We start from the raw sequence: 21,423 nt of genomic DNA, 5'->3' as shown, positions 1-21,423 counted from the left end.
TCAGAAACATTCACATGACCTGCTGTTTTGGAGACACTCTGGTCCAGTTGTCTAGCCATCACGCTTGCCCATTTTTCCTTGTTCCAACAAATCAGCTTTAAGAAATGACTCTACATAATTATGTATCTAATAATATACATAAGCGATTGATAGTTACAATTTGAACTAAATAATCAGTGTCAGTGGTTGTAATGTTATGGCCTATCAGTGTTATGACCTAAAATCTAGAAGTCTCTTAAAATGCATTGTATGCTATTGTGATTTACATGATATATAATATAGGTCAATGCAATACTGCTACATTATTAAGATAAACATTTCTTTAGACTGCGTAAATGCTGCTTTTACACACTTGAACTACACATCCTTGTAAATAATGTACTTAACTCATGGAACTTATGTAATAACACAATTTGGCCGCATGGAGGCAATGCTGCTGCATTAAAAACTACAAGTACACGGCAAAAAAGCTCCTAAATGGCATACTTTGCCTCTATAGATCTCACCTGAAACCGGAAGTCTAAGATTATTACTAAATTTTTGTGGAGTCTTAAATTTATAACATATAGTCATGCTCAAGCCACCACTTTGCAAACGATAAACTGTAACTAGATGCAATTCCATATTCATTTAATCACTAAATCTTCTTTTCAGATAATCAGAATGTTTCATGCCCTCCCTAATGCTAATCTGCATTACTTTTATTGCCATCCCTAGAAATTGTTATGCACAAAAGTAACTGATATTTCCAACTGCATTATTTTCCATTTTTGGTTTATAAGGTTAACAAGCAAATCTTAAATGACCATACATGACTTCCTGTGGTATAAATGTGAATTTACAAATGTGTCATCTACTTATCATTCACAAAAAAGATCAGAGAATACAAAATCAAAAGAAACAAAGCATTTTAGAATTGATATTGGCATCAGTATCAGCCCTATATCTGCCTTGATTAACACGAATCAACAAATTCATCGTTGTTTAGACACACTCATCACTAAATATAATAGTGACAGTTCAGAACACTGAACAATACGAAGACGGATCTCTACAGACACACCGTATAATCACAGCCATACCACTTATCTGTAATTTATTCATTCACAGAATCTGTATTATATACATGCATGCAAAACAAAAAATGGTGTTGTTAATTTTTAATTGCTATTAATATTATTCCTTTACTAATATTATTAATTACTGCATTCGAATCCAATAGGAAAGCCATCCAGCATCAAATATGCATCCATAGAATTTTTTTTTCTCTCCTGTCTTGTCATGTATATTGTAAGTCATGCTTTGTTGCTCTGGTTGTTTTTGGTTTTCATATTTATGTTCTGTTTTCCCTCTTAATGGAAGCCTGTGACACATCTATTTAGTTACTACTAACATAAATGTAAAATACTACTACTATTTTAGTTATCTACTTGGTGTTCCCCTAAAGATGATTTGTGCTGCTGGGCCCAAAAAAGGGAAAAAAATAACTATAAAAATACAACAACTATAAAAAGTTTAACATTCCTGAAAAAGACCATATCCACGAAAATGTATTTCCCCCCAGACAGTGGGGAGGAGGAACCAAAAGTTCTCCATTGTTCATGGTTGGGTGGTTACAGAAGATACTACTGGTTGTGGTCACAAAGTTTACAGTTCTATAATTCCACACTGTTTTGCATGTGTGAAGAAGGAAATCTTTGATCAGATCAGACAATAATAGAGGTGTGGGAAAAACATTCTCAAGACTAATTTTAAATTTAAAAAAAAATTATATTTACATTTTAAATAAAAAATTTAAAGTGTTTAAGATTTCACAGCCAAGAAGCTAAACCTCACAAGAGGATAACTGACCAAAGAATCAATCTTGACCTGTTATGTGTTATGCAGAAGCTGTATGTTGGCAAAGAGAGATTGTGGTATTGTTTAAAACATTTTTTATGTAGATTTGTTTAGGATTCCCCCCAAACAATAAATTTACACTATAAATATTTTTTTAGAGTAATATACTGGCAATAAATTACCTATATATGTACAGTATACACCAGTAAATCAAACTTAACAGCATAAAATAACACATAATATTACATACATAGCTCAATAACATTGCTAACTGCAAGATACACATGATCAAGGTCCCAATCAAGGAAGTTTGCTGGTGCAGAGATTCGAACATATGATCTTTTTACTGTGCTTTGAACTGTTAACCACTGAGCCACTGCTGTCTCAATTAGCATGTATTGTTGCAGTGTAATCATTTAGTGGAGTTAATTCAGAGGCAAAAGAAGAATCAATGCAAGCTAGTTGTGGTGGTGTGGTGTAGTTGTTTTAGCTCAGAGGTTAAGGCTTTGAGTCACTCATAAGAAGCTGTGTGCTCAAACTCCAGCTCTCATGGTTGGATAAGACTCTTAAACTTCAGCTCTAGTCTCTCCTGCATCAGCCAGATATGAAAGTGTAGGTGGTTACATGTTATTTTATACAACATTAAGATGTTGCAGTACTTTATTGTAAATATGTTTTTCAATTGTCCACTGTGCATTTTATTTTGTTACATTATTTACTGGCAACCCAGTTTGGTTCATTCATTCATTCATCTTCTACCGCTTATCCGAACTACCTCGGGTCACGGGGAGCCTGTGCCTATCTCAGGCGTCATTGGGCATCAAGGCAAGATACACCCTGGACGGAGTGCCAACCCATCGCAGGGCACACACACACTCTCATTCACTCACGTAATCACACACTAGGGACAATTTTCCAGTGATGCCAATCAACCTACCATGCATGTCTTTGGACCTGGGGAGGAAACCGGAGTACCCGGGGGAAACACCCGAGGCATGGGGAGAACATGCAAACTCCACACACACAAGGTGGAGGCGGAAATCGAACCCCGACCCTGGAGGTGTGAGGCGAACGTGCTAACCTCTAAGCCACCGTGTCCCCCAGTTTGGTTCAAAATGTTTTAATTCCATTGTAATATTTGTTCATAGCATTTTTAACCCAAATTTTCAATGGTACAGAAAGTCTTGAGCTGAATGTACATAAATCTGTAATATGGAAATATAGATTTATCATTCCTTAACCAGCAAATGCATTCTACCATTATTAAACTCAATTCCAATTAATTAAACAATATTTTAAATGATCACATTGAGAAAGAATTAGATAAAAAAACACGATGTTCTTCACACAACTTAGTCTTTTATTAATTCTGTCAGTAACATTGTCTAACAGTATCAGCCAAAGAAAGAAAACAGAAACCCAAAAGAGCTGAAAATGAAATAAAATTAATATTCAAACCAAAGAGAAAATAGAAAACCTGAAAGATTTCCAGGGGATGCACAGGGATCCAATTAAATAAATGAAAATATGGATTAATAAACAGTTGAATTAGTAAATAATAGCATTACACACATATTCATAGTATTAATATAACATAGTATTAAAATTCAGCAGAGGTCAAAACCATGGCTGGACAGTTTGTTGTCAAGCAGAAGGGATTTAGGTAGTGTGATAGAAAATAATTTTTTTGTGCTTTGTAGTGCACATCAATGAAAACACACATAAAGTAAAGGGGCAGTGCCTGGCACATGCACAAGGTTACAGTAGTCAGGCAGCAGAAAGAGAAATGTGATTCAGGGCTTGCAGCACAGTACAATCACAGTATAATGGGCTCCCGGCACAGTACAACTTCCAGTTCTGTGCGGTACAGTTTACCCCCATCTGACAAGGCCATGATGCTTTTTTTATAGCCAGCTAGGTCCTGGGCATTAGCACCCTAAAATAAAGAAAAATATTACATGTACCATTGTTCATTATAATTCATTAGTTCAAATTACAGCCATTTAGTGCTCTTGGTTGTCTTTTCTCACCTGATAGAGGTCCTTCAGGAGATAGTCCAACTCCATCTCATCAATGTACCCATTTCCATCCTTTAAAACACAGAAAGAGGTTATATTGAGTTAACCCTCTCTGTATTGAAGTTATATCAAGGAGTATATTGGTTTTACACAGAGGATTGCATTCCGATTTAACAATTCTCTTCTTCACTGATTCACTCTCTTCAGTTATAGAGCATGGATGAGGTCATAACTAAGACAACACAGAGGACAGTAGGTATTTGTAATTTATTTTGCATCTTTGGGTGAGTACGTTGTTTTGCATGTGGCCAGAAATTTTACATTTTTTCAAAGCTCTACACATCCTGTTTAGACACTGTCAGGTGTGTCAATATTTACTCGACCTGGTGCGTCTTCCACTCCTGCTATTTTTTTATTTACCCATGACTTCACTGTATCAACTGCAAGTGCTTATTTTGCAGATGTGATAGCATCAGACAGAAAGAAGGATGATACCACTGAAATGCACTGCAGGAATTTCATATTGTACGGCAACATTTCATTTATCAATAAATGCTGTATCTGTCCTAGTTGTCCTAACAAAAAAGCTTTAATGCTGCCAATGCAAGAGGATACCATGTCACTCTCTGCACAATTGTAGCTTTAAATTTAAAAAATAATGTAACATTAGTTGGGTTGTCATTTGTTTTCTAATGTTGACTGTGGGGGACTATGCAATGCAATGCTTAATTAAATACAATTGTACAAATTTACAGAGTGCTAATGTAATTCGGTAGAGGGGGAGAAAGCTGTACAAAAACAAGGATAAACTCTAAAACTTTGTACACCAAATACTTAACAGTTATACCAATTATAATAACCTACACCTACACTGATGAATTAATACATTAATAAAAAACACTAACATAGTATAAAATATGTTAACATTTCTTGCTTGAGAATGTTTACCACACCCTCTAGTGGCATATTTGGAACTGTAGTACCCAAAAAGCAATTGTTAGTCAAATGTTCAGAGAGCAGGTGCACATTCGTGGTCATTTACCTGCTCAGGACAATGGAAACAGAACTCATCATCATGCAAAATGGATTCACAAGATTCAGGGAAATCAGATGTAAAAAATATATATAGGAGATCTCCCTCCGCCTGATTTACTGAGCTAAACCATGCTGTCATCTGCAGGAGAATTTCTGCAACATTATTATGCTGTTAAGCATTGTGTTTCTTTGTTGTAATCATGTGCATGTCGTGAGCAATATAAATTTGTTTTATTAAAATGTATTTTTGATAATACATAAAATAAAATGAAAAAATACTGTTGAATGAACTTAAGTATGCACAGGATCTCCTCTTGCATGTACTGTCTTTGAGAATGCTTGCTGGGGCAGATACTTAATTATAAATGAAGTGAAGTCCTTCAGTCTAAAAATACCACAGTGTGTTTCCCTGCCATGGCATATAAATCGCAGGCAGTTGCATTTATGTTAGTGTAGAAATGCACACTACCTTGTCATAATATGTGAAGATGCTGTTGAACTGGTCACTGGTCAGCTTGACACCCTGCAGCAAAGTGCAAACAAATCAGTATTTTGGCTACAACTGCATCCTTTCAGAACAAACTGCAAACCTTGCTTTGACCTAACTCACCTGGAACTTCAGCAAAAAATTTTCCTGAACTGGCAGAAGCCTTAAAAAGTAAATAAGCAACAGTCTGTTAGCATAACATTAAAGAGAGACTGATTGATTTGATTATCTTGGGCAAAAAAATTGCTCACCTTGCCATTTCAGAGAGTCCCAGCTTCCCGTCTCCATTCAGATCAAACATTTTGAGCTGATAGTGTAAAAAAAGAACAAAGTAATTGGATAATTTTCATAAATTAACCACTATTTATAATAAAGTCTAAGCTGGTGTTACAAATGCAACCAAACTGAGCATAAAAAGGGTCAATAGTCAGACTAAAATCATCACCTAGTTCCCTTCATAACAGAGATGTAGTTCTCTTAAGTAAGTATTAAGTAACAAGGTTGCCAACAGCTTGTCGAAGCATTAAATAACCTAGAGGTCTTTCTTATTTTCTGTATGAGCACCAGTTCCTTTTTGCTTTAAAAACTCAATTTGTGGGAGTCATAGTTAACTAGTCAAATGCATGCACACCTAATAAAGTATTGACTAAATCTACCAAGGTGTAATTCTGAGAATGAGTGACTGGTAGCTTGACAGATATTTTATTATAGCAACATATGCATGTGCATATAACGTGTGCTGATGAAATACTTACAATTGTCTGTGTGTATTCCTGCAATTTCTGGTCTTCATATTGCCTGTTGACCTTTTTCAGAAGGTCTGAGAGAAAGCTCTAAAAGAAATAAAGAAAAAATACAGGTTATTTACTCTACAATTTACAACTTAATTTACTCTTAGGTCCACTCATAGAACAATTGCAATCCTTAAAAGTATCCGGTAGACAATGTAACATTTGCACATAATTATACCTATGGTCAAAATCAATTTCCTGCATGTGATTACATCCTGGTTTGCACTTTATGAACCAGTGAAGAGATTTGAATGTTTCCTCCAACTGGCAGTTGCTCCAGCCAGCCTGATTTGCGTGCTTTCGTTTTGCTTCTCAAGCAAAAGAGCTACAGCATTACACAGATGTTGTGCAGGGTAGTCAGCACAACCCAACCTGGAACAATAGCTCAGCTAACTTATACTAATATACTTTATACTACTAACTTCTATATAATTCCTAAATAGTTGGAGAAGAAGTTGGTAATTTCCATTAAAAATAAGATAAATCCTGGTATACAAGTATCTTACCTTGAGTTCATTTGCTTCAATGAAGCCACTGCGGTCTGTGTCATACCTTCTCCAGGCCTACAGATGTCAAATATCCACAAAACAAGGTACTTTATGTTAAATAAAAAGTAAATCGATATAACATGAATAAATATCTAAAAACATCTGTTAGAAACGGTTGTTATAATATTTTTTTTTTTAATTTTTAAAATTACAGACATCTGTCATTTTCCAGAGCCACAGTCCCCATAAATCAAATGCAAATAATAAAGAAATGTGAATTTTGAATGTCAAAATGGGAAGTAATTAAAATAGAAATACACTGACAAATATCAGAGATTGTCAAAAGTGTTAGAGTTGCTGCCTCATAGCTCAATGGTCAGTATTAAGCTTTGCTACGGTCTGTATGTAGAGCATTGCATGTTCTCCAATGTTTCCTCCAGATTCTCCAGTTTTCTCCAGATTCTCACACCTCTGGCAAACATGCTGGTAGGTGAACAGGCTATATCAAATTGTCCCTTATTGTGAATCTTTGTGTGTATGGTACCCTTTGACTCTAGGGGAATTCTCCTGTATTTTACCAAGTGTTCCCAGGACAGGTTCCAAGACATACAGTAATGGTGAATAAAGTTTAAAATGATAATAAACATTTTGAATAAAATACTGTAAATACTGTCTGGTTCCACTAGAAATATTAGATTTAACAGCATATTAAGAATTATACGTTTATTTCTTTCCCCAGCCTCCCATTATTCCCTTCCAAAATACTATCCTAGAGAGATTAAAGGAAGGTGCATGGTAGTAATAATTTTTGGAAGCCATGAAAGTTTCAATGCAGTATTCTCACTGGCTTTTCCATGCATTATATCCATTTTGTATTCAGCTAGCAGTGAGAGCACAAAGAACATGTAATGCAATTTAAACAATTTAATAACAGCTAGCTGCCCTTATATCTAGCACCGGTTCTTAGCAAAAATAGATACACTGTTCAGCCTCTCATATCTGTAAAGTATTTCTGTGGACTTTCTATAATGCACTGCTCAGAAAATACAAATTGGTATCTCTTCATTCTACTGTAACCCTTTGTTCCATCCAATCGACCATCCATCTTCAGTAACCACTTCATGGTTAGATATGAAATCTATCCTGGAAACACAAGATTCCACTCTATCACCCCATGCACACATACATTCAAACCTATACATAAGTAAGAAAAGCTAGTCTACCTACTAGCAGTTTTTTGGTGGGAGTAAAAGAGAAAACGGCATGGGCAAGACATGTTGAGAATGTGAAAAATTCTGCACACGCAGTAACCCAAGATAAGGATATAGTTTGCCAACTATAGTATGATTAAAATGCTCATAGAATTTTCTCCTCAATATCACACTTACATCAGATCTGCATAACATAATGGGAAGAAAGATAAGCACCAAACCCTAATCAGTCACTAAAATCAAAGTGCAAGTTTCATTTCCAAAGTTTAGCTTTTTTTTGTGACTGATTTTTCTCTATGATATGAACAAGCCAATATTACAGACAGAGAAATATATGATATAATCTAATGCAGTATATTGGTGATATTCTTATGACATATTCATAAAAACATCCTTAATATAGCACAAGTATTTTTTAAACATTTTATTTTATGCACATTGCACAGTTTTCTTTGGAACTATTCTCATTAGCTCATTTCTTTAGCAATCTTTAGCAACCTTGAACCCTTGTGGGTAGCCTATGTGGGTAGTTTCTATTCATCTATCCCTCTAAATCTCACTAAATTTCCCCTGCGCATGAATTGTACAGGTTTGTGCTTCGTCTCAGTTATATTTTCTGCTGTATCACAGGGCAATGTAAGATACTCAAAGGAAAGTGCTATCTGAGCAGTTCTGCATGCATGAGCTCAAAGACCCAATATAGCCCCAATTGGCTAATGTCATCCTCATTGACAGGGAAGCGAGTAATGGCATCCCACCTTCAGAGAGCTCTGCCAGTTTTGCTCTCTTTTAATGACTGATGGCTGTGACATTGTTGGAATATAAACTCATGAACTATTTTTATAATTTTAACAATAAGTGTATAACTTGTGTAAATTGTAAAAACATTTTCTTTTCCAAACTTTTGTGTATCATAGTTCTAGAGTTACTAGAAGCTTGCATGATCATGAGGAACTGGTCTGGAGTTTTTTTTTTAATGCAAAGAGGGACATGATAAAACAAATGCATGTGAAATACCTTGAAGGTAAAAGAAAGGTGTAACTATGATTCAAAATCAGTATTTCTGGCAATGATATTCAGGTCCGGCCCTGCGCATAGGCAGAATAGGCAAATGCTAAGGGCGCCGCCCACCACTAGGGGCGCCCGGGTGCCCAAATTATTATTTATATATATATATATGAACAAAATGATCGGAACACAATTGTCTGTGATTCCAGGGGCACCAGGTGAAATCTTGCCTAGGGCAGCAAATTGGCCAGGGCCGGCCCTGATGATATTGATTCAGTTGTATATAAATAAACTTAGAACTACTTTTGCAGATAAGAATGTAACCAGGTACAATAGCTGCACATTGAGTAACTTTTACCCACAATAGGTAGTAGTATAGGAACACTGAGAGATTTATTTTCCTGGTCTATAAGAATGTGTTATTAAAAAAAGGATACATGACCTCTACTTGTTCCACAGAAATCTGTACTTGTGCACTCACTGGTAGAAGTACAGTCACATATTTAACATCACAACTAACCCTTAGTATATAGGACTGGAAACACTTGCTATAACTTTCTATTGTTTTTTTAACATTTACCATTATAACAATTAAGTAAATTCAGTGTATGGAATACAAAAGAAGGTCAAATTAACCATTTCTGTAAACTTACCGCCATAAACTCAGAGCTGGAGCCCAAAAACTGTCTGAAGCAAAGCAGGAAGTTCTCCTCTGTTGGCAGAATCTGGGCCAGCTGAAACATGGATAACATGAGAATGAATGTTTCTAGAATCTAAATGACAATTGCTCATTTTAGAGCATTTAAAACAGTCGAGTTAAGTCCAAATATCTGCTGTTTTCAAAGGATTTTCCTTGTCTGACCTTGTCATGTTCACTGGCAACAGACTCCATTTTTAAACAATGCAATTTCTTACCTCTGACAGCTCAATCCTCCCATCATTGTTCTTGTCGAATTTCTGCATGAACTCTGCAATCTTGTCTCTGAAAGATGCATTTGATGGGTCCTGAAACAGACAAACATTGCAGGAGGGCTTTGGTCCAGAGTTAGCCTTAGATGTATGTAACACCAATCTCATGTACAGTAACACCAATCACTTTAATTTGCATTACTTATCAGAGATAAGGGAAACGTGCCAGATAAATGACACCCCATCAAAGAAGATGCCTTTCTGCTACAGGGGAAAAGCCTCAATAAGATAGTTACTTATTGAGTCTCTAGCATATTTCTCATGATTCCAGAGGTTCACATGATTCATGGATTTTAGTATATGACATGCAGGGAAATAAAACCTCTCTCTTGCTTGCGCAAAGATCCTCTACATAAATACCATACGCTCATTTAACTCCTGTAGGAAAATTCCAATTTCAGTATTCAATTTGGCCACATTGATGGCAGAAATGGTGACATTTTTCAAGTACCAGCAGGTTATTGTTTCAACAACACAGAAAATATCATGGGAGCTTTCTTTCTGTTTTCTTTTTTCTTTTTAAATATCTCAAGCATCTCCAAAGTCACTCTGTTTCATTCTGCATCTATTGAGATGTACTTCTATTAAACCAAAAATACAGTGTCCCATTTGCAATATGATTCTTTCCACCTGTCCTCGATTGCTTTGTCACTGACAACCTTGTAATCAGCACTGCTTGTTTTTGCAAAATCATCATAGAATAAAGCATTCTGCTTTTTCAGGACTGTTTTTGCTTAGTGTTGCTGGTGCTTTTATATGTTTCTAGTCCCTGTATGGCTTTTTTTTAGCTTTGTTGTAGATGTAGATCCTTTTTTTGTTCTAGGTTAACTTTGCTCTTGAATGACAATGATATATTTGTTGTATCCGACTTTCGGCCTTAAATACAGAATGATCCTGACCAGTTAACTTAATTCAATTTGTTTTGGGTGAAAAAAGTACAAAAGCCATTTTTGCCTCTGCAAGATGTGTTTTATTTTGCCAGATTCCAAAATTAAATTTCAAGATTCAAAGTATTTTTCTATTTCTTTGTTTACTTACCACACCTGCTCCTTTCCGTGCAACCTCCAGCTGAGTGATAAAGTTTTCAAGCTCCTTGCCCTCAATGTAGCCATTGCCTGTAGGTGAGATCCCCATTAGTATTTAGAAAACAGGACAACATGAAATCAAGTTGTTGATTTGTCTGGCTGATGTCCTATCTACCAAGCTTGTAAACGTTTTTTGGCTGGCACCAAAATCATAACAGTTATAGAGCCTAATTAAAATCTTGACAGCTGTTCTCCTCAGCACGCTTTGAATGTTTCTCTTTCTGATTTTGGAATAATTAAGGGCCTTGCAATAGGGGGCCTTTTAAATTCCATTTCTTTCAAAACACAGAAAGATGATGTGAAGCTTGATGCTTTAGGGAGCTATAAAAAATCTGATTCAATTTCTGCTAGTGCATAAAATATTACCATCTGTAGTCTCTGCACAAATGTGTGTGGTCTGCTTCAAACTATAGATAGTGTCAGTTAAACTGTCTGCAGACATGAAAATTGATCTCTCAAGAAGAATCTCTCTCTCTTTGTTATTTACAGTAAGTATAAAACTGGATGCCAAAACAAAACAGCATGCATCCGCATTTTAAATTAATGAAAATTTGAATAAAACCGTGTCAGTCCTAGCATCACAGCCCTGTGACAGCACCTGGATGCATTCAGAGTTCAGTCCTGACTCAGTGTCAACAACCTATTGAATGAGACCACACACATTTTACACTGGTATACACAGGCATGCAAAGGAAAGGTAGTGTTGCTCTACTGGTAAATGAGAAGACAATGTTGATTTGTTCCAATGATTTCTATCGTGTAAAGAATTCACATAGTTTTAATAGAAATAATTAGTGTTTAATTATCACACACCTTTTATATATTTACCTGATAAATGGAACTAGCCAACAATAACAAGGAAATTCGAGAAATAACGGTAAAAATGCATTTTTGTAAGTTTTAATAGCAATGCAAGCACAAAGCATCTCTGTAAATTACAGAAATTCAGTGCACACCTTCGGTGCTCTGCTCGGAAATATACCGGTGCGCACCGTCCTGATTTCTCTACACACAAAACACCCAAACCTTTTGTTTTCACAAACTTTTCTTGCATGAGCTACTTATTTCAGCTTATTTCTCATCTAATGTCAAAGCTCACGTAGCATTTTATTATTTTCAGTTAAATCCCTTCCAGAGCATCTTTTTCTCAGCTCAGTATCCACGAACACATTCACTTACCGTCAGCATCAAAATGTTTCCAGATGTCGAGGAACTGGGTTGCCGTCAGTTCCGCCAAGTGAAGATAAGGAGGCTGTGCAGAGTTATTTGCCATGTTTTATTCCCCTGCTGCGCTTAAGATAGAAAAATCCCTGCGAACTTCTACTTCGTCCAACAACGAGTGTAGATATCGCCCTCCCCGCGCGCGCCGCAGCTTATAAATGAGCGCTAAAAACTGCAGTGCCACCGCGCGCGGCCGGGTGGCGCAGTGTCCTTCACCTCCACTAACGCTAGAGCTCCCATAAGACTCAGCGCTACACAATTACAGACTGAAGACATTGCCCTAGTGCCGTCGTGTGCTAGATTCTTATGCACATAAAATATCTATCTATCTATCTATCTATCTATCTATCTATCTATCTATCTATCTATCTATCTATCTATCTATCTATCTATCTATCTATCTATCTATCTATCTATCTATCTATCTATCTATCTATCTATCTATCTATCTATCTATCTATCTATCTATCTATCTATCTATCTATCTATCTGGCTGGCTGTCCATCCATCAGTCCTGTGCGTGCCTGTGTGTAATTATTTGTCAGATTCTTCACCTTACTTCAAGCCATGCTTATATTTTCGTATAAGCATATTTTAGCCTTGCCAAAACAGTTGCCACAAAGTTGGAAACACAGAATATGCGAAGATGTTTTTGTGTGCTGTAGTATTAGGATTTCCCTTCACTGCACTAAGGGGCCCAAATATAGTTTCAGCATTGAACATACAACATTTTCCTCAATGTCCCGGTGAACAAATAAAGCTCAACCAAGATTTGAGAGTTCTACACAGAGAACTAACCTCAAGCCCACTGAACACCTTTGGTATTAACTGGAACACTAGCTGCACCCCCCCAGGCCTCATCCCCTGACATCAGTGCCAGACTTTACTAACAGCTGTGGCTAAATAGGCAGAAATCCCCACAGCCAAAACCTAGTAAAAAGCCTTCCCAAAAGAGTGTAGGCACACATTTAACCAGCACACATGGATAAGATGGTCTACAATATTTAGGCCATATATTGCACATATTTGAGTAGATGAGTGTTTTTGTACCTTGTGAGGTGTTTACAGTCATGATAAGAAAAGCATCTATCCCTGTGGAGCCTGCAGCATCTGGGGCTAATTATTCCATTGCACTCATGCATGTAGATTACAGCACCTTCCCTGAAACATAGCCTTGGTGGCAGGAGCATATCATGGGAGAAGTAGCCCAAAGCTTGTCCACCACAAGGACTCTGACAGCTCGGTAGTAGAGGGCTCACTGCTGAAAGAGGGCTAAAAAATTGCACTTGTTTAGCTTAAATTTTTTTTAGCTTCAAGTACAAGCATTTTGCTGCAGTGACTAAAGCAAGGCCAAATTAATTACACATTTTACAAGCCTTGTCTGGGGACAATCTGCTTCAGGGTCACAGTATTACAGTAAGTTGACATGAATTTGGATTCTAAACATTTTATCGGGCAAATATGAGTTTTTTTTCAGTGACTCAGGTAAATATACAGTTTTCTTGCAAAAAGAACAATGATGGAAGACAAAACAGAACCCAAAATATGTACAGTTTATTCGTATAGTTTTCTGATTTAAAGTTTTAAATGAAACTATTAAATGCCATGTTCAGAACAACAAGCTTGGTAGGGTTTCATGAAATAAGTTTTCACTTTAACTTTGCCAAGGTTTAACTAGTTAAATCTTATATAATTAGCATTAGTTCACATGAAACCAAAACAATTTGACCATGAATATGTGCAGTATCTAGGTGTAAATTTATTTTACTTATTAAAATACCAATGATTTTTTGTGCAAGTCATACTTGAGTACAGTACAGTGGATTAGGTTTTGCTTCACCACTGTATATGATATTTTTAGAAGGCATATACTTACAGTAATTGTGTAAATAACACTAATATTTTTGTTGATTCTTGTTTTGACTTGGGTAATACTATTTACTACTCAGGAAGGAGTCAGATTTCTTACTCCGTCATACAACTCATATGCAGTCCTAGAGAAGTGCTGTAAATTCTAAATTTCCATAGTAAAATTGCCTCCAGCAGAAGCTCAAGAATCCTTGTTGTTGACTAGAAATGAACAAAGCTTAAAAGTTCACTTAGGGGTTAGGTGTAAATTTGGGCTTTTTTTTATCCTACCCTTGCACACTGGTCACATGTCTAAATATGATAAATCAAAAAACTGGATGGGTGTGCAGGAGAAGATAGTGCTGAAAATTCACCTTCAAAAATTTGTCTTTCATACTACTACTTCATACTTTCAATAACATACTCAATAAAATATTCTCAATAAAAGTTTTCGTCTGGTAGTTAGCAGAGTGCATAAGAGTAGATCTACTTTAACTAGGCATGCAATATAGCATTGGGCTCTTCTTAGCATTTTTCATTAATGTAATTGAACACTTTGAATTCTTAGAACTGTTTCTAATTAGACTCTACATTTTGGATTTTATTTCATGTGTTACTGAATTAATTTGATTAAATCCAAATGTATTTTGTATACTGTATTATTTGTGGTCATTGTCACAAACAGCTTTATAGAATGTCATTTCAGAATGTAAAGGATGAATTTTAAATAAAAATGTATCCTTAATAATCAAGCCTGAAGTGGAAAACTAATATTACAATATTAGGAAGAAACATTCAAAAAACCAGACTCAAAAGAAAATCGCCATCTGAGTCACAACAAATATTATAATATTATAAATTCAGTTATAGAGTGTCACAGGTTGCCACGGAAGTCCTCTTCTACTTATCCATGATGACATCAAGGAGCAGGTGGATGTTAAAGACCTTGTGCTCCTCCACCTTCTGTTTGAAAATGACCCACAGTTGCTCAATAGGGTTTCGTCACCTTTACCCTCAGCTTCTTTAGCTAGGCAGTGGTCGTCTTGGAGGTATGTTTGGGGTTGTTATCATGTTGGAATACTGCCCTGCAAAGGGAGAGGATCTTGCTCTGCTTTAGTATGTCACAGTACATGTTGGCATTCATGGTTTCCTCAATGAACTGTAGCTCCCCAGTGCCAGAAGCACTCATGCAGCCCTAGACCATGACATTCCAGCCACCGTGCTTGACTGTAGGCAAGACAAACTTGTCTTTGTACTCCTCTCCTGGTTGCTGCCACACACGCTTGACACCATCTGAACCAAATAAGTAATCAACCTGTAATCAGACTGAACCAAATAATCTTGATCTCATCAGACCACAAGACATGGTTTTAAAAATCCATGTCCTTAGAGTGCTTGTCTTCAGCAAACTGTTTGCAGGCTTTCTTATGCATCACCTTTAGAAGAGGCTTCCTTCTGGGACGATATCCATGCAGTCCAATTTGATGCAGTGTGCGGGATATGGTCTGAGCGCTGACAGGCCTACACCCCACCCTTTCAACCTCTGCAGCAATGCTGGCAGCATCCATACGTCTATTTCCCAAACACAACCTTTGGATATGACGATGACCACATGCACACATCTTCTATGGTCGACCATGGCGAGGCCTGTTCTGAGTGGAACTTGTCCTGTTAAACCTCTTTACGGCCTTGGCCACTGTGCTGCAGCTTAGTTTCAGGTTCTTGGCAATCTTATAGCCTTCTTCTTATTCACATGAAAAAATATTTTCAAAAATGTGAGGTACTCACTTCTGTGAGATACTGTATGTTCAAAAAGTACAATAGGGTAACCAGGAAATTTATTCTAGTTTTAACATGACGCTCATATTGTCGAATTTATCTGCTGTTCACAGATGGAGATTTGAGAGCAGCTGTTCATATCAATTTTAGCCCAAAGCCATTTTCATGGTTTCTAAGTCTGTCTTTATAAAGAAATCCCATTTATTTCTAGACTTTCCTTGTTGAGCCATTCTCAGCAGCAATAATCAACCTCTAATGATAAGCAGTCCTACAAGTTGGGCATCAAGTTGGATCAGGCAAGTCTGGAGAGCAGAAGGGGTTAGTATCATTTGTATACTAGCATGCTATGCTCATGCAAAATCCAAACAGCCCAGATCAAAAAAACACTCTATGCCTGGGGAAAAAAAAACTTATGGTCTGCTCCTTTACCTTAGAAAAAAACTGTTCACAAAATGCTTGACTAAATAAATATGTTTTCAGTCTAATCTTTAACAATGAGACTGTGTCTGAGTCCTGAAAACTAATTGGAAGGCAGTTTAATAGCTGTGGAGATTTGTCAGAAAAAGGCGTTACAGGTATTTAAATTTACTCTAGACATGCAAGCAGATGGTTTAAAAAGTTTTTATAAAGTACCTGTCTTTAAATGCTTTTATTCTTTTATCATTTCATAGATGAAGTCTGAAGGAACTCCAGTAAAATCTGTGGGTAAATTTTAATCCCTAATGAACAATACAGAGTCCACAAGAAAGAACACTTTGAGGCAGAATAAGGCAAAGACCTGGAGAGAAACCAAACCCCTTGATCTCTTCCTCCAACTTGATAGATTCCCTAGAACTCAGGGGTCACTCTGGAGAGCACACCTGAGTCAGAACTGTGATTCTGGCATAGGTTACCTCAGAAGCCTTCATATACCATTAACCATATGGATCAATTAATATGCTAAATATGAAAATCAGTCTTACATATTTGTTAAAATTGACTTGGAACAACGTGGGATGTGGTAGCCTAGTGGTAAAGGTGTTGCATTACCAATCAGAAGATCAGTGAGTTCAAATCCTGGGCCCATGAGCAAGGCCCTTAACCCTCAATTGCTCAATTGTATAAAAAAAAAAAAAAAGTAAGTTGCTATGGATAAGGGCATCTGTCAAATGCTGTAAATGTATATATCATCTCCCGTCATACAGTGCCACAAATAAATTTTTTCCCCTTCTTACTGTGTAACACACTAAATTGTGTATTTTATATTAACAAAGAGAATAGTCAGTTTTCTGCTTAGTTGAGTGTGTGGAACTCCTGTACTACAGTGACATGGAAATAAGTAATGACTGGTTTGAATGGGTTGTGTAAAATGATGCATAACTGTTTCAGAAAGGTTACAATTAGGTTGTTGTGTTGGCAACAATAACACATTTTTTAATTTTAATATTGGAGTTGAGTATAGAGTCAATACATTTTTTGTTTGAATAGAAGAGGATCACAGTACAGGAGGTATTTATTACAAACCCAACAATTTTCAAGTTTCATTTATTACTCATGGTCATTATAAAAAATTACAGCACATTACATATAAAACCCATTTAAATGCATTTCATACATTTCATTACATCTGACATTCTTACAATGATGGTGCCAGAAGTAAGCTTTATCAGTAACTGTTACATTTGTCCAAGCTTTTCAGAGGGGAACTCAGTAAAGCTTTGGTTGCTGTGCACTACAAGTGAACTAGTGAGTTCAGAGTGCTTCATTCTGTCACATTCCAGCTGCCTGCTGAATTATACAAGTGTGTGAGCATGGAATGGAATCAGCAGGAAATACAGGGAAACCACTTCTCAGGTCAGAAGGTGCAGAGTGGCTATGTACTGTTGTTCATCTGTAGTCAAGACATGTTATGCTTTTACCTGTTTTCCCTTAAAATACTCTGGCACATCAAGCTTTCATTCCATGTGCTGTCCTTTTGGAAAACCAGAGATTTTAATGGATGTGGTTACCTGATCTGTAACTCTTGCCTGATTTGTACCATGCATGTGTGTCAATGTTGCAATGCCTCATCTGTAGCATGCACATGTTATTGGTTTGAATAAGTTGTAATAAGTTAAAATTATATATGTATAGATTGGGGCCCACCCACTTAAATACTCAACTAGAAATAGTATTCCATATTAAGTAAGGACTGGAGAAAAATTATTTTATTATTCTTTTAATCAGTTAATTTTTAAAATCTATTTCTCAAGGAAGCAACCATGGGGGCCACCATATTTAACTATTCAGAATATCAGATTTCAGATTTTTAAATCATCATGCTTTTTATGGTATTATACAAGTTTGTTTTCCCATTTATAACCAAGGGTTCTCAGATTTCAGAACGTGACCTCGTTTACAATACAAAGAGGAATGTCTCAAGCTATAAAATGATAATGTGTATGTAGTACAGATAGGGCACAATCATCAATGCAGTGAAAACCCAGTGGGGAACATAAATAGGTTAAACTTGATGTACCTGGAAGCTTGCAAAACATAATTCAACTAAGAATTGGATGTCAGTAATTAAAGCAATACATGCCAGAGATGGAAAAACAGTGAAAAACAGAGGTATTGAAAAAATATGTGGCTAAGGTTAAAATTTTTTTAGACTTGTTAGACGGTACTTTAGTAATGCACACTACACATATAAGCCGACAAACACATGCACACTCACATTGAAACGCACACTGGAAACAATTTTTAGGTCATGGAAACAGCTCTTTTGTTCTCCTCCTCTGCTGACAACACATTGCTTCTTTCTACACTCCCCACACCAGGCCATTTTTTTTTCTTTTTCATCTTGTACTAATCTAATCCTTGCTAATGATAAAAAAAACTCCCTGCTTGTGTTTGAAACAGACAAAGACAAGAAGAAGGAGAAAAGGAAGAGACAGCCCTAGGGACAAAGCTACATTAGGCATTCAAATACTTCACAGGAAAATCCCTGTATCTAGAGGAGTTTGATACAGTCACTCAAATACTCTGAAGGCCAAAATTAAATTAAGTCTTTTCTTGAGTATGTTAAGGTAAACTACTTAGACTGTGAAACACAGATATACAGAAAGAAAATAATGTTTTATAATAACCTATAATTAACAGGGTTTCTACTTTCATCAAGACCCCTTAAAATACATCAAACAGGAAGGAAGCTATTGAAGATAAACTGTTTAATACATCTGACCTTGCTGTGACCTTGACACAATTTGGTTCCAAAATCTAATCAGTTCATCTGTTGGTTCTAATGATTACTCCATATAATTCCTACAAAATACACCCACCTGATCTTGAGATAATGAGCCAACAAGAATCTCGGGCGGGCCCACAGCCAGCCAACCAGGTTGACGAGTGGACAGCTGGACAGAATGGCAACCAGAAAACAAAAGAAAGTTTGCATATACCATGGTATCATTGTATCATATTCTAAAATGATAATCCATTTGCCCTTGCCTCCTCAATAAACTCAGAGTTGATCGATTTCATAGTCACCAAAGCAGCCAAGGAAATAGACTCTTACATGTCTGCTGAACATTGACTTTTTTACACTCTTCACCTCACTCGTCACCCTAGTGTTGCCCATCCAAGAGGCATGCAATGGTGCTGGCAGATGGGCTATTGACTCACTGTCCCTCACTCATCATATTAATTTACTGTCACTTTCAGGACACACTGACTAGCATTTTTTTCCTGTATTTGATATCAGATAACTGCCCATTGGACGACCGTTCTACCTGACTGTCAATGGATTTGATAAAACTGACTGACTGAAAAACTATAGTAGCACCATGTTTTAGAGAATTTAATCAGGAATTTTGAAGAGATGACTTAAATGATAGCAGATATTTTGTCAGAAATTTCTGGTAAAAATATATGATGTAAAACAAAATGCAAGCATTATTTCACAAAATATCTAATCTCCAAAAAGCTTAAATAAATTCCAAGAGCCTCATTAAGTGGGAGTCAGTTGATGGAAGTCCACACTGTATCCTGATATGATCTAGGGAATCCAGTAAGTGCTCTGTGGGACTGAGGTTGGCAGAAGACATCTATAAACTTTTCTGTCCTCTGTCATGCCTGTGTACTGAAATCTTGTCTGAGGTCAGGACACAATGAGGACACAATAGACCAGATTACTCCTATTTCTGTTTCTAGCTTCTGGAAGAGCTGTAACCTCACATGACTGTAGGCTGTTTCCTCTGACTTCTGAATGCTAGGACAGACTGGAAACTAATTATTTTTAACCTTTGCGTGGCAGAAACCTAATGAACACTGGTGTGATGGTCATGTTGCAAAACGTCGCAATATTGATGGAACTACTAATGATTAGACACCTTGACAACACAAATTTGAAATAAATTGTACCAAACTCACTGTAACTCAAATGAAAAAGCATACATGGGTTTACCTCAACTTATCAAGTTATTACCATTAATTGTCATGATGACTTGGGCAGTGAAACATGAGGATCAGGTGTGCAGAGACAGGAACAAACACAAAACAAACAAAGGTTTTCTCAGTTTTCCCATATGTCCACTGATTTTTTTTGTTAAACAAACCCCGTCTGTCTTCTATCCCTGCATTTGGGTCATTGTTTTTTTGTTTCCTCTGAGGCACTCGCCCCTGACAATAAGAGCGCTAAGAGCTTTAACAATATGAATCCTTCAGAGAGACAGCAAAGATACTGTTCGGATGTAATAATAACCTGGATGAAAGAACACATCATTCATAGACATACTTAACAACTTAACAGTCCTCCAATATGGCTGTATAGATAGCACAAATAACACGAATAGAAAACAATCATCCGATATGTCTCTGAGTTATGGGACTATTCTATTTACTGATTCATGCTCTACAAAATTATTCACTACCAGGGAAACTGAATGGTTGGCTGCAGGGGTGGAAAGTAGCAAACTACATGTTCTATTGTTATAATACTCAAATACGTGGTTTTTTGGTAGTATACTACTTTTACTCTAGTACTCTTTACTCTTCTTTTAAATAAAATAATAATTTTAATGTTTTAGTATGAAAGCACTGTATTAATTTTAAGCTGTCATATTGATGTTCAGTAGCAGTTACCTGTTGTGTTAAATACTTAATATCAAGATCAATCTACAGGTCACACACAGGATCAGGTGCAAGGAGCAACTTTTCTAGATATCTAACTATGTAGCCAGAAACATGTTGAATTATTAAGAGTTGAACACACTTTAACTCATGTCTAGCTAATCAAACTAGTAAGCTCCAACATCATAGCATAGTCAGCTAGCAAAATGAACAAAGTACGTTCTAGAACATTTTTCGATTATTTGTCTAAAGATGCCTTTATGTTAGGAATCATTGGGTTCTCATCTGTAAATACAGTGTATATGTGTTTTTGTCTATAGGACCAACAATTAAAGGGGCCACCTGTGTGTGTGTGTTTTGTATTATGCATTATGTATTATGGATTATGTTGAGTTGTCAGGATCAAAAGTCCTGAAAAAGTGTTCATCCTTAAAAGCATCCTTTCTTTGGCCAACCAGCTAAAATTTGCACAACATGATGTCCCTCTCCATTGACTGTCCTCTTGGCATAATATGATAAAAGTAAGAGAGTCCAAGCTGTATGATCTGAGCTTATA

The 21,423-nt window shown here is 36.5% G+C and overlaps 1 protein-coding gene across 1 annotated transcript; it reads right to left on the bottom strand.

Annotated features, from left to right (window-relative positions):
* Positions 1–3,178: 3,178 nt before the first annotated feature.
* On the bottom strand, positions 3,179–12,277 carry calb2a (calbindin 2a). Its single transcript, XM_060878610.1, has 11 exons — positions 12,111–12,277; positions 10,885–10,961; positions 9,793–9,882; positions 9,531–9,611; positions 6,677–6,733; positions 6,135–6,212; positions 5,631–5,686; positions 5,503–5,542; positions 5,362–5,415; positions 3,870–3,929; positions 3,179–3,775 (listed from the first exon to the last, which is right to left on the bottom strand). Exons 1-11 carry the CDS (start codon positions 12,202–12,204, stop codon positions 3,656–3,658), a joined length of 807 nt encoding a protein of 268 aa, XP_060734593.1. The 5' UTR covers positions 12,205–12,277; the 3' UTR covers positions 3,179–3,655.
* Positions 12,278–21,423: the final 9,146 nt, after the last annotated feature.

Source organism: Tachysurus vachellii, chromosome 9 (genome assembly GCF_030014155.1).
Source record: "Tachysurus vachellii isolate PV-2020 chromosome 9, HZAU_Pvac_v1, whole genome shotgun sequence".
Lineage (NCBI taxonomy): Eukaryota > Metazoa > Chordata > Actinopteri > Siluriformes > Bagridae > Tachysurus > Tachysurus vachellii.
This window is presented reverse-complemented; position numbering and strand designations above follow the sequence as displayed.

Bases quoted from the DNA above. Each gene is read 5' to 3' on its own strand.
- calb2a (XM_060878610.1), bottom strand. From the start codon at position 12,204: ATGGCAAATAACTCTGCACAGCCTCCTTATCTTCACTTGGCGGAACTG. The intron at 5,416-5,502 runs GTGAGTTAGGTC...ACTTTGCTGCAG, and splicing joins ATTTTTTGCTGAAGTTCCAG to GGTGTCAAGCTGACCAGTGA. The intron at 3,930-5,361 runs GTAGTGTGCATT...TGTGTTTTAAAG, and splicing joins TCTTCACATATTATGACAAG to GATGGAAATGGGTACATTGA.